Source organism: Pteropus vampyrus, unplaced genomic scaffold (genome assembly GCF_000151845.1).
Source record: "Pteropus vampyrus isolate Shadow unplaced genomic scaffold, Pvam_2.0 Scaffold140, whole genome shotgun sequence".
Taxonomy (NCBI): Eukaryota; Metazoa; Chordata; class Mammalia; order Chiroptera; family Pteropodidae; genus Pteropus; species Pteropus vampyrus.
The window spans coordinates 4,202,655-4,221,745 of NW_011888921.1; the positions used below are offsets into that span (position 1 = coordinate 4,202,655).

Here is a 19,091-nt window from a genome sequence, read left to right on the forward strand (position 1 = left end):
TGGTCGGATGAGGCTGGGCCAGTGTCTGTCAACTGCAAGGAATGAATGGGCTAACTGATCTAGAGCTTGGAAATATGACTAAGAAAACAGGCACATTTTTCAGAATGCTTTTTGGGAAAGGAAAAATGTCCCTGTCCTCTGACAAATATTTACACACTAGGATGCCAGAGCAATGAGCTACTGCCTAACAGTAGGCAACTACATACTGGGTAGGCAGCAGGGGCCACTGCCAGGAACACACCAGAGCATGGTCTAGACTAGAGAAAGGGCCTATAGATGAGGATGCCCCAGCAGCTGCAGGGAAACCACAGTTGCCATGAGGCAGAACTCTGGGGAAGAAGGGTGCAGAGGAAGGCTAGGATTGAAGACACTGTCTGCCTGCATCTCTGACGATTGAGCAACATGCCCAGCAGGCCCAGAGGAGTTAATTCTCTGCCTAGTGTGATCCTCAATAGATAACTGCAGCTCAGTTATTTTAAATAATGATAATGAACCAAGGCACAATTAAGATTATAGATTTCTCAGTCTAGGTTTCCAATCTAACTCTGACCCCAAGGATAATGGTACTAACGATGCCTCTAGGAATGAAGGCAGGCAGGAATACAGAAAGGTCTGCCTAGCAAGCACAGACTTCTAGGCTCCATTCTCTAGTGAGAGAAAGTCAGCAAGAAGGGATTGCTCTGGTGTTCTACCCATCCCACAATATTAGCTATGTTATGAGGCTTAACTCTTCAATTCAAGGGGTGAACTGAATGGGCAGATGACCTGCCAGTCACGGTAAACCAATCCTTCCATGGGGCAGACAAGTTCTGTATTATAACAGGCAACAAGGACTCAAGGGAGAGGTGGAAGGAATCAGGCAGAGAGATAAGAACAGCCAAGCACATGAAAGCCATGGAGATATTTCTCCCCAGGTGCCCATAAAGGTAATTATGACCCATGGGATAATTACACTTAAGTAAAACAGGATGACATAAATGAGTGTCATGCTACACATGACTATCCTATTTTTCAGGAGGAAAGAGTTCTAGAAACCAGTGAAGTTTAGCTGGACTTATGCAGCCTAGGTTGTTTGGTTTCTTTATCTGGACTATAAAGCTAAAGACCAACCCAGCTGAATGGGAACAGAAACCTAGCAAACAGGATACCACATTGTCTGTTTCCTTTGAGAATCACTCTTCCATTGCTTTAGCTCTGCCTCCAACCAAGATTTCTCCAATGAGAGGGAAACAGCCTCCTCCAAAGTCAGCTCATTAATTGCTCTTTTTCCCATTTAGGAGGAAAAAAAAGTGCAGCTCCCATTAAGAATGCTACATTTTCTAGGATTTGACATTTTCAGTGACTGAACTACTAAAAACAGAATGCTATAAATAGAATGATGTAATTTGTTTCCAAAGACTATTGATATACCAGAGTGATGCAAAAATATAACAAAAGCAAGATATTTCAAGGCAACTTTGGGAGTACAGTTAGGATTGTAATCCATGAGTTATCTCTGGGTAACCGGGAAAAGTGTTATTCTAAGGAGTAATCTGGGTTCTTTTTCATTTCTCCTGCATCCCAGTAGGAGGGAGACTAGTGGCCTCAATGTTCCCTCCCATTAGCTAAGGATGTGTAATCTGACATCTGAGGCAGAATTTAGATCCAAGTTTCTCTCTTCAGTTTTTCAGCTATTACTCTGTCCAAATGAGGAAAATTGCCATAGTTCAGCCAAGACACAATCATACCAAAAATACAAGCTAGGAGTTAGAAAACAAAAAGAATCCTACATGTCATCTCACAGAGGAGGGCCGAAGATGAAGGAAAAAGAAATGAGAGAAGGGATCACAGTGCTTAAGATGAAAGAGAAGCAGTGATGGTCAGAGCATATGCTTGAATTCTGTGAAGACAAGGGTCGCTTCCCTCCCATGGTGAGAGCCTTTCTGCATACAAAACTCTCTCAGCTCCAGAAGATCTTGAATTCCCTTTGAAATAGGAAACTAAAAGTAGTAAATCAACCCTGGGCCTACTGTTTGTCTTGCCAATAATATAAGCATCTGAGGACAACTGCCACTGTTGATCCAATTGTGACTCTTTTGGGGGCATACACTTGCCTCTGTTTGCTTGCTGTAGCTCTTGGTGCCTAAGGAGCTACCCTTTTTGCACCTTCATAGCCTTGGCCATGAGCGCCTGCTTGTCTATGCAGTCCTATTTGGGGGTAGGATGGATGTTTATAGTTGTCTTGTTCCTTTGTGATTTTATTTGAAGAGCTGCCAGGCTGAAGCTGGAAAAAGCTTCTTTAAAAGAAAAGCCTACAATGTTTTCAAACTAAAGACTCAATCCTTTTCCTGTATGTTACCACAATAACATAAATGACCACTGCTATTTGTATCTTCCTTCTTGCCCAGTAAGCCAGCCAAACTATTGCTTTCTCATGCATTTAGAAGTAAAATATTTCACTAACAGTAAAGTCTTGACTTTTAACGCTTCCCAGTTTTATACTTTGAACCCTTCTAACTGGCTTAGGGAAAAAAATGTTCTAAAAGTCCTGGGCATGACAGTGCTTCTGAGCAGGGACCAAGACAACTTTTTTCAGGGGAAAAGGCTGTTTTTCCTATTTTACCTCTATAGATTTACACCTTGATCTTCCATTCTGATTTTTAAATTCAATCTATCTGAGTCAGCCACAAAGCCCAAAAGATTAACCAAGAAGCAGCACTTGAATATTATGAGTCAGAAGGTCATTCACTAAGGTTTAACCTAATAATATTATAAAAACCAAGGTGGCAGACTTTGGGTAAGCTCTGTGTATTGCATTCCTCACTGTGAACATGTATCCAGGATTTTTCTCACATGCAAAGTCAAGCAGCTAATTATTAGAATTATTGCTAAAGTTTTAGAGAAAGATAGACAGGTAACACCTACTTTTATGGAGTCATAACTGTGATTACTATTTTCTCTGTGACACCACATAAATCCCAGGTTAATTAAAGGACTAGTTTTACTAACAAACATTTTAAAGAGGTAAACTACAATGATGTAGAATCTATCAATGAGTCACACTAGAAATGCTAAAACTTTCATTCTGATCATTTTATTCCACATGTTAAGAGTGCATAACGTAGTAGACCCATCATAGTCTATTAACTAATTTATCTCATGTTGTCGTCTTTTTTTCTTTTCCTTCTTATGCAATCAGTTTTTATTCCCTAAGGAAAATCTATTCCCTGTGCTAGGTTTGTCCAGTTGAACTTAATGTTTTGCAAGCTGTTCCTTCTTTATTGAGCATCACTTAAATTTAACTGCTCCTTGGAAACAGAGAGCTATGACTATTACCAATTCCCTATTTCCACTGAAGGTTTATGTTCTGAAAGTCAGAATGCTAGATAAAGTTATGTGCTCTGATTCCAGATCCTGATTCTGCAATAAAAATCAGGTGACATTGGTATATATAGAAAGTCTTTTACTTCTCTACTATCAAGAATACTTTCTCTATACACAAGGCTACTGTAATGCTAAGTAGCTAAGACATCTCTTTCTTTTCAGAGATGAGACTTACAAATTAGGCAATTAGTCTGCTGGCCAGATGTCATTAGTATAATTACAGTCTATGTAGATTCTACCTTAATTCCTCCTGCACTCCCTCACTCTCCATATTTGCTAAGAGTCTTTTCCTCATGGCCTTTCCCCAGCCAGTAAAGTTAGAAATACAGTATTCCAAGAGTCTAATACTTTTGTATTTTGGAAACAACTGGCAATAATTAATATGGGTTTGCAAAACAGAACCAGAAAGAGACATGTCAGCTTGCTATTTTTCCAATTCATCCATGTAAATTAGTAGTAAGAAATGACAGGTCCTAGAGGGAAAATAACGAGATGAGAAATGCTAAATTTTTGGGATCTGTTGCTCTAAGTTTTCAAATTGGGAAAATCTTCATCATTGTTTCTTAATTTTTTATGACATTACTTACACCTCACCTTTCCTTCTGGGACTCTAATTACATCCTTAGAATGCTGTATATTTTCCCATAGCTCACTAATACTCCAGTCATCTTTCTTCAGCCTTTTTTCTGTGTTTCACTCGGATGGTTCCTTTGCTATATCTTCAAGTTCATTAATTTTTTTCTTCTGCAGTTTCTGATTTACTGTTAATCTCACCTCATGTATGTTTTAATTTGGATACTGTATTTTTCATCTCTACGATTTCGGTTTGGGTCTTTTTTCAATTTGGATCTTTCTTCTCTTCTATAATGTCCATTTTTCTTTACCTTCCTGAACATAAGGGATATGTTTATAATATCTGTTTTAATATTCTTACCTGCTAATTCTATAATGTTTGTTATTTCTAGGTATTTCCGGTGACTAGTTTTTCCTTTTGTTACAAGTTGCATTTTCCTTCCACTCTGCATGCCTGGTAAGTTTTGACTGGATGCTGGACATTGTAAATTTCATGTTGTTGGGTTTTGCTGTAACTAGAACTTGTTGTATTCCTTTAAATATTGTTGGGCTTCTGTGAAGTTACTCAGATCAAACTCAGGCTTTTAAAACTTATGTTTAAGATCTATTACCATGGGTCCAGAGTAGCCTTTATTCTAGGGCCAGTTTGGCCCCACTCCTGAGGTAATATCATTTTGAGGAATCTAGATAATCAATGCCCTATGACTTTTCCACTCTAGCTGGCTGGAACATGAACTATTCTTGGCATCTGTGTTAGCTGTGAGGCTTGTTCTGATTTCTTCTTCCCGGTGGTCCCCAGCCTCTGGTAGTTTCTTCCCAAAAATGTACAAATGAGTACTCAAAGATTCAAGGGGGGACCTCTGCACATTTTTGGAGCTTTCTCTTTATGCAGCAACCACCCCTCCAGCATTTTACCTCACAATCTTAGCCGCTTTGGCCTCCCCAAACTCTGAACTCTGTCTCCTCCATGTAGCAAGACTGTCAGGGACCACTAGGTTTTACCAGCTCTCTGCCCTCAACACAGAAACCCAGTAAGCTGGGGAAATTATAGGCTCATCTCTTTCTTTTCCCTTCTTTCAGGGATTATTGCTAGCCAACACCTGAAAATTGTTTTATGTTTTATCTAGTTTTCTATTTAAGTTACAAAAGTAAATCTGATCTGTTTTAGTCTATCATGACCCAAAGCAGAAGTCAGATACATTTACTTGTATGCCTAAATAATTTCCATGGGTTTCTAAATTTATCTGATGCCTTATAAAAAAACTCTTAGACACTCTAAGCAGTAGAATCAGACCATAAAGGGAAACACAAAGCCCAAAGCAGTCCTCTCTTCATGATCATTAACCTAGAATCTTAAAGTTGGATTCCAGAAGTTACTCAATTCAATCTCTAGGAATTAATAAATGATTTCCAGTATTGATACACACTTTAAAATATTCTCGTTTCTTGATTGTGCCTTTCAATTTTTTTCAACTAATTTCTCCTCTCTTTACCATCTTCCTCCCTTAATTAGATATTTCTATTAATAACTGATCACCAGACCCAGTATAGAAACCCCCATGTATAATGTCCTTGATATTGTCAGTCTTCCAGCCTCTTTTTGTATTCTTTACAAGGCAGCCATTTCCTACATTTCATTTTTGAGAAGTTCTAGTTTCTTACAGTAAGGTAAAATATCCTTCCTGTCAATCATTAGTCCTTTGAAGCTATGTAGAATTTAACTACTCACTATAAAAATTCTTTCATGAAAACATGTTTGAAAGCCTATTGTATGAACAGGCACTGTGGCCTATGCTTCTTTTAGGAAAGAGACCAGAGAAAGGGTAGCTTAATGGCTTTCCGTGCATATCCCAAATATAAGACTTCTGGATTTTATTTTCCTTATAAACTAAATCTGATCCCTTTTGCTTCTAGGATCTTATACTCTTTGGCTATAAAATGGTAAAAATAATTTTTTAGTCACCTTATTTTGGAGAAAGTTTTAATTCAGCTTATAAAACTGACAAGAGATACAAAAAGATGAGAAATGGTTATTAATGAAAATACCCATTTCATGAATGGTTATAAATGAAAATCCTATTTGAGAATAGGATTAAAGAGATGACAAATTACTTGCAAAAGACAACTGAGAGCTCACAATTGAGAAACACAATTTTTAAATGAGTACAACTACTTAAGGATAACTACTAATTCCTCATCAGAATGTTAGCTTCTCAACGGCAAAAACTTTGAAAGCCTGAGAAGTGTGGTACTTTGAAAGTAGTACTTTTTTAAATGGTTATCATCATCATGGACATGTGACATGCTTTCAAGATTACCATTATTTTGAACTCAGAAGACAAGCACTCTCTAAAAAAGTTATGAGTAGGTATGGCAGAGATAAAGTAGACAAGGACTCTTTCCTTCCCCTCATCTCTTCTGAATAATGTAATTTCCATTGACTTTGCTTGCTAAAAATCCAGCCTCTGATGGGCCCAGGGAATGGAAAACACATCCTGATGAATGCCACCTCTGTAAGGGATCACTGAGGTAATGCCACAATAAACAGCAAGAACTCAGCTCATATCCTACTCATTGCTGCCCCCTAGAAGGTTTTGCATAATTTACAATAAACAGGCTACGATCCCTGTAGAATAACTGACTCCTTCCCTTTTGGCAAGTAGCAGGCAAAAAAATGGCAAGAGACCACAGATTAATGTCTCCAAATCAAAAACACTAATAGATGGATATTTCTGACTGTCCTTGATTTTCATTTTGCCTTCAGATTTGGTAAGCTCTTTCTTTTCCTGCTATTTTATCCAATGTTCTAATATCACTATTCTGAGCCAAAAAAAGCAAGGGTGGTTCCCCCTAAAACAAGACAGTATCAAACCATACCTTCGTTACTATTCTTGGTTGGTCAAAGATACTGCTCAGAAAATGATAGACTTCTATAATTTATATCTTATAAACTCACCAGTGGCAAAGAGAATGGGGCCAGTCCAGCTGGTCCTAGAGAAAAATCAATATCCTAGGCATGACATATGCCTCTCAAATTCTATACAAATAATCCTAAAACAGGATCCAATTTAAGATTCTGAGGCAATATTATATAATACATAAAATCCAGCACTTGGTTCTGAATCCTGGCTCTGCTACTTACATGTAACTTTACAAGTTTCTTAATCTTTCCATGTCTTGTTTCTTCATCTATAAAATGGACTTAAAATTAACGTATCCACCTCCAAGGACTGTGGTGACCATCACATGAATAGAAAACATAAAACACTTATAACAGTGCCTAACATGAGGTAAATGCTCAATAAATGTTAGCCGATATTATTATTTGGAAGGTCCTAAGCATATAAGACCAAGATATAGGTATCTAGACTACCTAGTGCTTACTATACTGAGTATCTAAAAATCCTCCATTGGTATGAAGCTTGAGTACAGCCAAAAATATCAGGCAGGGATGCTCCTAGTGGGCCTAAGAAAGGAGGCAGGTACTTAGGGAAAAAACCCACCCCAGTTTTCTTCTTTTGCTGTGAAAATGTTCTTCTGAAATAAATAGGCTCCTATAGGTTTAGGAATAGGACAGATCAGTTTAAAAACTGTAGTATAATCAATTTACTTAAAATAATTAGAACTCTCAGGAACTGAGGGCCATAATTTTGTTTTTTAACCCCAATATTTAGAATATCTAATGTAACTTTTTCAATGTCAGTTTTAAAAATACCTTGTACAAATGTAGGCTATTCTAGAAAGTTTATCACTCATAACCTAAGTGACCTAGAACAAGCAGACAAAAGGGGAAGTAGAAATGGATTTCTACATGATAAGTATTCCTTCATGCTGTAACATGGTCAGCTATCAAGTATTTGCTCAGAAGATGTGAACTGCAGGGTAGGGTGTCTTTAAGAGAGTGAGAATACCAATGAGTGAATGTCTTCTCCCTCAGTGTCCAAATTGTCAATACATAAGAAGGAAAATCAGCAGTTCTCAGACTTAAAGGTACATAAAAATCTCCTGAGTTTTTAAAAAAGCAAATCTCTATCACACTGCCTCATACCTATTCAGGAGAATCGAGAGGGCCTGTGACAGCTGATTCTGATCCAGGTCATCCAAGGACCGCACTTTGAGAAATAGTGAGATAATCCCTTGATTTAGTTTGCACTTAATGTTCACTTACTATTTGAATATAAAAATGGATACAAGATTACCTCATCATTGAGCCAGTTCAGATGGTTTAGAGTCTGTATATCTTTGCGAGTAATGGTCAAGCGGAATGCTTCACTCAGAACTTCATCCTGGTTCCCATTACGAAATACACTCTTTATTTCTTTCTCCATTTCCTAAAGAATCAAGAAGGTTCAGAGATCAAGCATACATGGCTTCAGACACATCGGATTTCTCAACAAGCTCCATACAATCCCCAGACTATTTATCATTAATCAACTGTTTACCTCTAACATTTTGGTTTCTATTCCTTCCAGTAATCTCCATGATTATTTCCTTCCATCCCATCTTGTCCTCCTTTCTTTTTTTCAGCACATTTCAGACCCCTATTTCATATTATTTCTAAAGTCTGAAATAACCTGCTATCAAATAGTCCATGTCCATGAGAAGACCTAATCAAGTTTTATAGTTTTGGTCCAAATGATTTCCTGAGAAATAGAATGGTTCCTAAAAGGTAGTCAGGGAGTAAAGGTAGTCAGTCTTTTTTAGTCACATTTTCCTAGAAAACTTTTGTTTTGTTTTGTTTTTAATGTAAAATATGGAATATAGCACAACTATAGTAAATGTGTTATACTCAAAAGCTATATGATAGTTTTTCAAAAAGAAGACTGGATTAAGGAATATATTATTTTAAAATGTATAGGGTTTTATACATTTTCCAAATTTTATACTGAGTTTTTTTTACTTAAAAAAATAGTAAGCATCAGCTTACTACTTGATATCAAACTACTGTACATGTGCATTAAGTAAAAATATACATGAAACACAAACTTATTAAATGGTTTTTCACTGAAGTTGCTAAAAGCCACCTATAACTCTTTCCTCAATTTTCTATAACCCTTTAAAAACAAAGCCAAGATTGGGATATAATAAAAAATGAAAGCATTAATATATAATACAATTAAAAAATCAGGTGTTCTATTACTTCATGTTTTAAATTCCTCCAGAGCATTCTTCCTAAATATAAAATTTGCTAGTGCAAGAATTTGTATTATGTAATTTACCTCTGTGATTTCAGGAAATTCATCTTCACTATCAGTTAATTTATGACCTTTTTTTTCTGTTTCTTGGGTGATTGTGACAGGGATCTCCTTTTCAAGAGGTACACGCAGATGCAGTTCTACTGAATCATGTACTGAATGTTCCTGTTCTTGCAATCTCTGAAAGACAGAACTTCAGAATAAGTGGGATAAAGAAACATGCTCTCTCTCTATGTACACTGAGCAGTACTAGCTGGATAAACCAAGAACATATACCACTTATCATCCAATGCTACGGTACCATACAATTTTGCAATTACAATAGCTTTAATCCCAACTCTAGGTAACGTGAATTAGGTTCAACTTGGATGTGTTAATTTTAAATTTTACCCCAATTTTTTTTACCTGGTTTTGAAGCTGTAATGCCAGCGCTTTCTGCTCTTCAATCTGACGTAATCTTTCCCGTGCTCGAGAATCATAAACACTAGTTCTAGAAAATGAAAAGGAATATGACAAATGCAGACCACTCTCTTAATATCAAGCACATTGTTGATGCACAATGAGCATTAAATGTAAAATCCTCATAAAGTCTAAAATCCTTATACTAACCTATCACTGTACTTATATTTTAAGACAGAGTGAAACCACATGATGTTATTAAAATTATCCATTTTCACTGAAATGCTGAAAAATTATTAGTTTGTGACCAAATGTAAACAGGTAACTTTTATGGATATTTGTAAATGTGTAGTCCTTTTTAAAAACATGTTTCTAAGATTATGGAGAAAAATGAAGCTTTATTTTAGAAATCCAAAAATGAGACTGCATCCCAGAGGAGAAAATAATACAAGATATTACTAAGGTTTTAATTCAAATACTGTATTTATGAACCAAAAGAAGAAATACAAGTTTATTTTTTTTCTTTAAAAACATCAACAATACCAGGGTGTTTGGATAACGCAAAGTGAGTTCTTAAAACTGGAGACTAAAGGTTTTCAGGGATTCTGTAAACTCTGGAAATAGAAATTAGTCAAAAAATTAGTTTTATCAATGTGAAAATAAGGGCATTTATTTTCCTTTCTATATAATTGCTAACTTTGAAATATTTTTCCAATTCAGCTTAGCTTCAACAATTGTTATAGATTTAACAAATCTGAACACAGAAATGTCCTAACAACAAAAGAATTTAAAAACTCAAAAACTTAGAAGTTGTTTTATAAATAGCTATAAATAGGAAATATTTACTGACTAAAAATAGGTAGAGTGATTGGCTAATTGATTTCTTCTAACTGAAAAGGAAGTTATAGAAAAGGAAAAATGATACAAAAATAACTTACAATTCTTTGATCCATAGCTCTGCCTGGAAAAAAGTAGGACTATAGGTGGAAAAAAAATATATGACAAATGAGCAGGAGGCTTATGAGAAAATTCAAATATTTTCCCACGAAAACCAATCATTTATATAATTTACAAGAATGCTTTACAAGTATGGAATAAACAAAAGGACCTAGATTACATAATTGTAACTGGGAACTAAAGGAATACAAATGAGTCATCTGCACATGTAATAGTTAAAAGAAATCCCAATGTTCAGCAGAGAAATTAAATTTAGCATAGCTCCTTACTTGCATGAGAAACCAATGTTATGTGAGAGCATATCACTTATCAAGATAAGACATTAAACTAAAATGATTACTCTTCCTAAATCATTCAGACTGACAGATCTACTAATGATTTAATCAAATCATATAGGTTCTCAGACTCATTGTCAGTCTACCTGAATCAAAATATATTCAACCAAATTATAGTAGATACTGAAAATCTTCAACCACAGAACAGTCCATATCAAGCAGCTACTGAGTCAATGAATGAACCAGGGCAGAGAATCAGCAATACAACCCCATTCCAAAGATGAGAGATCAATTCTATTCTGTGCAGTTCTTGCTAACAAACTGAATGAATAATGGTTAGCAGAGATGCAGGCATGTTAACCATATGTTCTAGGGTCACTTGCTCTTCTCAAATTTCCTCAACTCCTTGCCAAGCCTTAACTGAAGGATCTCTCACAGAAACAAATGGAAGAACAGTAAAGTTTACTTTTCCAAAGTAAACTTTTAGATATATGGAATAAGTAAACAATAAAATTGGGAGTTAAGCAACCTGGATCTCCTGGGGCTGTCCCTGATTAGCTTTGTGACTTTGAGCAAGTCGCTTCATTTCCATGAGCCTTAGTATCTGGATTTGATTAGAGTCCCTTTCACAGTTCTTAAATCTCTAAAATCTGTCTTAGTGAAGGCAAGAACAAAGGCTCGGAGGGTATCCCTTGCCCCTTAGCCTAACTTTTGAGAATTAGTGTTCCCAATCATCTTTAGGATGGGGTTTGGAAATGAAAATGCTGTTCTATTGTTTCCCCACTGTCACCAAGGTTAATAATGAGAGAACATAGGAGGTGAAAGCCTATCTCCTTGGTTCAGTGAACCACTGACAAAACAACCAAGAAAGAAAGCCACAGAGATCAGTGGTAGCCGTGAGTGGCTACTTAGTGAGTGATGCTAAAAACAAATGAACATAAGAACACATTTATTACACAATATAAAAAGTTGGTAAAAATCACCTAAAACTGCACAGTAATGAATCATGCTATGCAAATTTGTCTACTTCCCTTATTAGAATATATAAACTTAATAAGGATAGAAATTTTTGTCTTTTGTATTTACTCCTGTATCCTCTATACCAAGAATAGTGCCTGGCACATAGCAGGCACTCAGTATTTATTGAATAAATAAATAATGTGAGGGACAAGCACTTCTCTCCAATGGATCAAGGTATCTGCTGGCTTAGGAAAACAAAATGAAGGGTAAAAAGCAAAATCTCTTTGCTTTTCAAAGATATTACATACTATTTCTCATATAACTGAAGCATACAGTAATAACTACAACTATTGCCTGAACACCTACTTAGAGCTCTACGTATAAAACTCTTCTTTAAGTGTACTACATATTAGTTAAGCCTCACGATAATCTTCTTATGTTAACTGAACCTCAATACAAATAGATAACAAGGAATTATTACTCATACTATACAGTAAAGGTTCAGAAAAATCATCTGTCTTGGAAAAGCCAGGATTAGAAACTGTGTCTGTCCAATACCAAAGACTATGTTCTTTCTACCACTATAAAATACCTTTTAATAAAACAAAGGAGGATTAAACTAAAACAAAGATGGTGAGTACTTGAGCTACCTGAGAGCACTGCAGGCCTTCTAGGAAATTCATTTATATAACAAAGATTTATTTACTAAGTACCCATCATGTGTGTCAAGCACTATGATTGGCCCCAGGTAATAAATGCAAAGGTATTAGTAATTAACAAGATACAGGGATAGAAGGGTTAGAGGGAAAGACTAATGCTATCTGGAGAAGTCAGAAAAAAATAACACCTGAGTCAGATTTTTAAAAGCAAAATAAGAGTTTAACAAGTGGACAAGGAGAGAAAGGGAATTCCAGGTGGAAGGATCAGAATGTACAATGACACGGAGACATGAAACAGCAGGGCATATTCTGAGAAATAAGGGCATATCTTCATTACTGGTAGGAGATTAAGAATAAAGAGCCAATCAACCACGCCTTGGGAAAGTAACCTCCAATTTCAATAAACAGCATTATCTAATCAGCCTTACCCAATAGACCATTTCTCTTTCCATCTCAGTTTTTAGTTATCACTAGGAGAAATTCTCCAGAGAGAAAAGGCAGACTTAAAAAATAACCATTACAGAACTGAAAGCACTCTTTACGATATCAACTTTTTCCCAAGAAAGAATACCTTCTTTTATGCGTTACATGTGAAACACTTTTATAAATGCTTTATCTGAAAGTTAATCTTCACAACAATTCAATAGTAAGGTATTAATACTGGCATTTTATTGATAAGGAAACTGAAGTTCAGAAGAGTAATTTGTCAAAATTTAAGTGAAGCCTGATAAAGGCAAGAGCAGAACCCAGGTCTGACTACCCACTCCCTAAAAGTATAAAGAATCCGAATTGTAACGTCTCCTTGTGAAACTATAACAAATAGAGAATATTTTTTAATATCTGAAGTTTAGAACATATAGGGGTGTTGCAAAGTAACCAACTGAGTAGAAAGAACATTTTATCATCCCAAATCTTCTCAAAAGAAAACTGATACTATTATCATTCTATCAACTGAATTGCTAAGGCCATATATGGCAAAGACATAGAAATCCAAATAGCAACCCATTGGATTACAGAGGAAGAAGTACTTGATACCTCCCAGAGAGGTAAAGTTTCACATAGAAGATCACATTTGAATTGAGATTTAAGAGATAAGAAAGCAACAACTGCCAGACAATTGCCAGACAAGCTGAGGTAGGAGAGACATGTCAGGCAGAAAGAACACTGAATGTGAAGGTAAGAAAGTACATGTCATACTATAGTTTGGCATATTATAAAGACATGAAAGAGTAGGTATTTCCATATGGCTCCTTCTTTAACCTCCATCATGTCTCTCAACTGTCACTTTATCAGACTTGCCATGATCATCCTAGGTAAATGGCGCCCCAGTCTATATATTACTGTTTGATTTTTTTCACAAGATTTATCACCACCAGGCATACATATATGTGTATTTGTTCACTATCTGTCCCCCACCCCTCCCCTTACACCCCTTACACCCCCTTAGAACATAAGCTCCTTTTTGCAAATTTTATTAGTGCACTTTAAAGCAAAAATACTGGGTAAACTGCATAATATAATTACCATATGACTATCACTTTGAATTGCAGAGACTTCTAACTACTTATTTATTTAAAAAATAAAATTCCAACATTTTATGTTAAGCGTACCTGAATATTTGCAGCACTCTCCATTATTTATATTAGAGAAAAAGCAGCCTAAATCAATTTGCTCTGGAATTCCATAATTTGTACTTGCACCTCTCTAAAAGAGATTTATACATAGCTATCAAATGGTTACTTTGGCTATGTTATGATTTTAAATTTTTATCTGGATTTAATTTTAATGTACCACAAAAATAAAATTTATTGGTTTCTTTATACTAGTATCTTACCTGATTATTAATATTCAATAATTTGCAGAATACTAACTAGAGGTACACATTCTTCAATTAAATACAAGTGTGTAGATTACAAGGCACCCATCCTAATCTCCAGCTCACTCCATCCCTGCCGCATTCCTGGAAATATTCTAGATTTGATGAGTCAAATTCTCTAGTAGCTAAAGAGTAAAGAGTAAGGGAAACTGTATCAACTTAGAACAACACCATGAATGTAAGCTCCTTGTTGTTATCCCCACTGTCTATACTAATACCTGGCACACAGTAGGCTATTACTAAATTACTTGTCTAAGGAAAAAATGTGTGATAGGAAGTAAGGTTTATGGAGGAAGTGCTTTGCATACCATACAAAGAAGTTCGATTCTCTGTCTGATAAGTCATCCTTGAGGGAATGTAATGAATGATCATATATTCATTTTTGATCACTCTGGTTGTAGAATGAAAGACAGAGTAAGAAACAATGCAAACAATGGATTGGAGAACATGGTGGGAGACGGAATGAAGAACAAAATGGAGGCTGGAGAAAGGAAGACCACTTAGAAGGTCATTGAAATAGTCAAACAAGAAATGAGACATCTGAATTAAGATAGTTTTAGTTTTACATTATATAACTAAAAAAACCCCACATAATTGAAGAGACAGAAAACAATATGTTAATAATGTTCTTTTTCCAAAGTTTACCTGGGAGTTGGAGTCTGGGAATCTTTTACTTTGAGTAAAATCACAGAGTCTGATCCTAAATAAAGAAACACAAGAACATATCATTATTAATACAATTACACATGGTCACATATTCTAGATGTTTATAGTTTAAGTTCCCATACTTTGCTATGTTCTATTTCCATAAAAATAATATAGCATTAAGATAAAGGTAAGACAAAAGAGAAAAGAAAGGCAGGTCCATTTTCAGTGAGTCAAGAATAGGGCTTAGTGAAGAGCTTGCTTTACAAATAACGCAGTCACTGAAATACAATACAAGTATATATTTCCTTGAGTATTTATTCCTTGGCTGTGTTTGTTCCCTGTGCTTCCTCTTTCTGTTCCTGGGGAACAAGAACATGACAAGATATCTTAATAGTCTTTAGTTCATGAACTACCATAAGACTGAATAAGGTAAAAGAGTGAAGAGGAAGTTAAGAGGGGAAAGGGAAAGGGAGGGAGAATGGAAGAGAAGGGAAAGCAGAAAGAGAGAGACAGCTATAAGAGAAGTAGCAGTACAAAAAGTACGACTTCTACCATTCTAGCATTTATTTTCTGTGTTGGTAAAGGCAAGTATCATGTCTTTCTGAAATGCTATGATTAAAACTTCATTTAGAGTATTTATTAAATAGTACAAGGAAAGTAATTAAACAGTCTGATGTGGTATATTTGTCCCAGTTTAGTTGTATCTAAGCATCTGCCATACACTATGTTTCTGAAGTTAAAGGCTTAATAAAAAAAAAAAAGACAGTTCTCAGTAAATCACCTCACAAAATTTAATGCAAGTTTTCATAAATGTGTAGCTATATAATGATGCCACCGAACATTTTAATCCCCAAATGAGAATTTTAAGAAAGTGAGGAATAGATTTTTTAAAAATCAAATGACCTGAAGGAGAGTCTTTGAGATCAATCTATCAAAAGATCCTTAATGTCTAACCATTTAACCTAAAACTTTTAAGTTACATACCTAAATATATACCATAAATACACACATAACACAAACCTAAAGAAGGGGAAACTAAGCAAAGAAAATTATCAAAGCAAAACCTTAATTAACTGAAATGCTAAGAGATGGAATATTTTGGTTAGCTGAAAGTTAGGTAGAAAACTTCGTTTCCAAAATTTGTTGATGATCATTCTAAAATGCATAAACCCATTATACAGATTTTATAACTATCATCTGATTAAGAACCTTTACTTCAATACTTAATTGATGCTCCAAAACTCTCAGAACATCAGAGTACAGATGACCCTTCGACAACATGGGTTTGAATTGTGTAGGTCAACTTATACACGGAATTTTTCCAATAAATACTATAAAGGTATTTTCTCTTCCTTATGATTTCCTTAATAACATTTTCTTTTCTCTAGTTTACTTTATTGTACAAATACAGCATATAATACATACAACATGCACACTATGTGTTAATCAACATTTATGTTATCAGTAAGGCTTCTGGTCAACAATAGGCTACTGGTAGTTAAGTTTTTGGGGAGTTAAAAGTTATACATGGATTTCTGAATGCAGGGGTGAGAGACTGGGCTGAGGCCCCTTACCTCCTTGTTGTTCAAGAGACAACTGTACTTAGTTTTCATTGTAAAGTACTAGAACAGAGAAAGTACTGAAGTGATTGGGCTGATTGTACTTTGACTCTAGACTCTGCTGAGAAGTTAATCCTTTGAATAAAATACTGTGTGAAATGATTTGCATCTCCATGTAAGAAAAAAGATACTTGTAGGTTTAGTTTACTCACAACATGACTAATTAAATTAAATGTACTTAAATTATTTATGTTAATTAAGTTACATGTATATTACAACCCTGCATACATCCAATGAAGTTACTTGACTATTAGGAAATGTACTTGAATTATACCAAAAATATAGTTATACAACACCATTTTTACCTTCAGATTGTGTATTTGAAGATGGCAAGTTATCTAGCTGATGTAGAAGAGAGTGGTGATGTTGGGATTGATGAAGGAGATCAGAATCTTTGGATCCGAATGAAACATCTGGAGTATATGATGATAAGGAATACACACTGTGGGACAGGTGTTCCTGGGTTGCTAAAATGCTGGCAGATCCAGATGATGAAGTATCAGAGCCGATGATCTGAGCTGCACAAGAGTTTCCATTTTTAAACAGTGGGTTTGTCAAAGTATTCTTACCAGAACTAAGACATCGAGATCTAGCAAAAGAAAAATATAGTTTCACTATTATATAATAAAATGTAAAATTAAATTCATTTGAAATATGTTTCTGTAACTCACAGATGTAAAGGAAAATGTGTGGTGGGTTTGGCTACAGAAAACTGTTTGCCTGTGACCATCTGTAGCAGCTGTCTGTAAATCTCTTTTTCTTCTTCTTGAACGGTCTATAAAAGGAAAAAAAAAATCTTAAACACATCTAATGAGGCAAGTGTTTCCCAAAGTAGCATCTAGACTCCCAGAAGCCTTGCCAAAGCTCAGGCAGAGTCCTCAAGATAATTAAGAATTATGGTTCATTAAGGATACGCTATAAAATTATACAGGATTTACAAAAGGAGTTTAGTGAAATAAATATCAGATAGTATATTTTGGAAAATTATGGGGCATTATGTAAATAATAGTGCAGAAAAGCTATAGGATATGAAACCACAAGGCAAGCAGACAATCACTTCTGAGTCTCAGAAATAAAACATTTGAGGACTTCTAAATTAAGATTCCAAAAAACCCATTGATTGCTGATATAAAAATCACAAGGAAGTAACCAGAACAGTCAAGATCTGAGTGCAATATCTTGCTAACAGGTTTCTATTCTATTCAGTTTTTAAGAGTATAAGTATTTTCCAGAGGCAATTTTCATCTCCAACATTTATTTATTTTTCTTAAGTCCCAATACTGCATTTAGGAGAAAGTACATGCTCCACAACATTCATTCATTTATTGACTTAAATACCTACTGTGCTCTAGTCACTAGAGACACTGCACTGAATAAAGTTCTTGCCCCTCTGGAGCTTAACATTACAGTTAAAGGTCTCATAAACAAAAAAAACTAGTCAGTAGTTTAACAAAATTAAAGATCAGGGAAAAACAGAAAGTGATGGATGGGGAACAATGGGAACAGGTAAGATCTCTCTAAAAAGATGATATTTCAATAGAAATCTAAATCGAGGGAGGAAGTCACAGAAATTTGTAAAAAAGTATTCTAGACAAAGGAACAGCAAACACAAAGTCCCTGAGCCAGGAATGTGCTTGTTGTGTTCAAGGAATAGTAAGGTCAATGTGAATCAGAAGAGTAGTAAGAAATGAGAGGTCACTTAGCAGAGAACCAGATTACATAAAGACTGTAACCATGGTAAAGCATCAACTCTATATAGCTCCCCTAAAGCAATGGGCTGCATTCACTAAATACTACACTCTACTTTTTTGTCTTTAAATCTTATATACAGCTTAATACAACCACCAATCTCCACAAACTAATTATAATACTCTGTGCCAGGACTAGCAGCATCTTGTATGTGACATTTCAATATGCCCATAAGCATTTTATTCAGTTATAAATGTTTGCTCGAGGCAGAATGAATTCAGCAATGCTCTATGCAAAGGTAAAGAGATACTACTTTCTTTTCTTTTTGAATCATTTTTTGTTACGCAGTGAAGTTCAATTACATTGTCAATATAATGTTACTGATCTAACAAGCTACCCCTTGAACTGAGGCATGACAACTAATAAGAGCTTTCCTTAAATTTGAATAGTTGAGTGATAAGAAAAGGTAGAATAGTTGAGCCCATTTGTCAGAAAAACAGACCCAAGAGAAAGAACAAATTTGTAATGTTCTGTAAGAAGAAAATAAACCTCACTATTTTATCCCTTAGACATTAATATTGTATTCAAGATGACAGCAGTCCTCTTTTCTAGTGTTTGTGAAGAAACTGTTTATAGTACTGGGCAGGTACTTCAGTGACAGCACAAAAATTATAATGGTTATAAAAAGACAATTACCAGTCATAAAATAATATCGATGACCAAATCTGTAGTTTTTGGCTATTCTACTGGAGAGAATATGAGTATCTGAGGAACAAATTTAAAGACCGTAATTAAAATAAATGGCTCTTTATTAAAACCTAAACTTGCTATTATACAGATTCTTACTACATTGTAAGAGAGTTCTTTGCCAACCAAAT

General features: G+C 35.2%; 1 protein-coding gene across 6 annotated transcripts in view; it reads right to left on the reverse strand.

The window, feature by feature from the left end:
• Positions 1 to 19,091, reverse strand: part of SENP1 (SUMO1/sentrin specific peptidase 1) — a 51,340-nt gene that overhangs the window by 9,854 nt on the left and 22,395 nt on the right. For all 6 annotated transcript variants that reach the window (XM_023535482.1, XM_011368220.2, XM_023535483.1 and 3 more), the window contains 7 exons: positions 17,196 to 17,299; positions 16,830 to 17,113; positions 14,903 to 14,957; positions 10,469 to 10,507; positions 9,537 to 9,621; positions 9,156 to 9,311; positions 8,136 to 8,267 (listed from right to left, as the gene is read on the reverse strand). In XM_023535482.1, the coding sequence (XP_023391250.1) occupies positions 8,136 to 8,267; positions 9,156 to 9,311; positions 9,537 to 9,621; positions 10,469 to 10,507; positions 14,903 to 14,957; positions 16,830 to 17,113; positions 17,196 to 17,299 (855 nt within the window). The remainder of the gene's footprint in view (positions 1 to 8,135; positions 8,268 to 9,155; positions 9,312 to 9,536; positions 9,622 to 10,468; positions 10,508 to 14,902; positions 14,958 to 16,829; positions 17,114 to 17,195; positions 17,300 to 19,091) is intronic.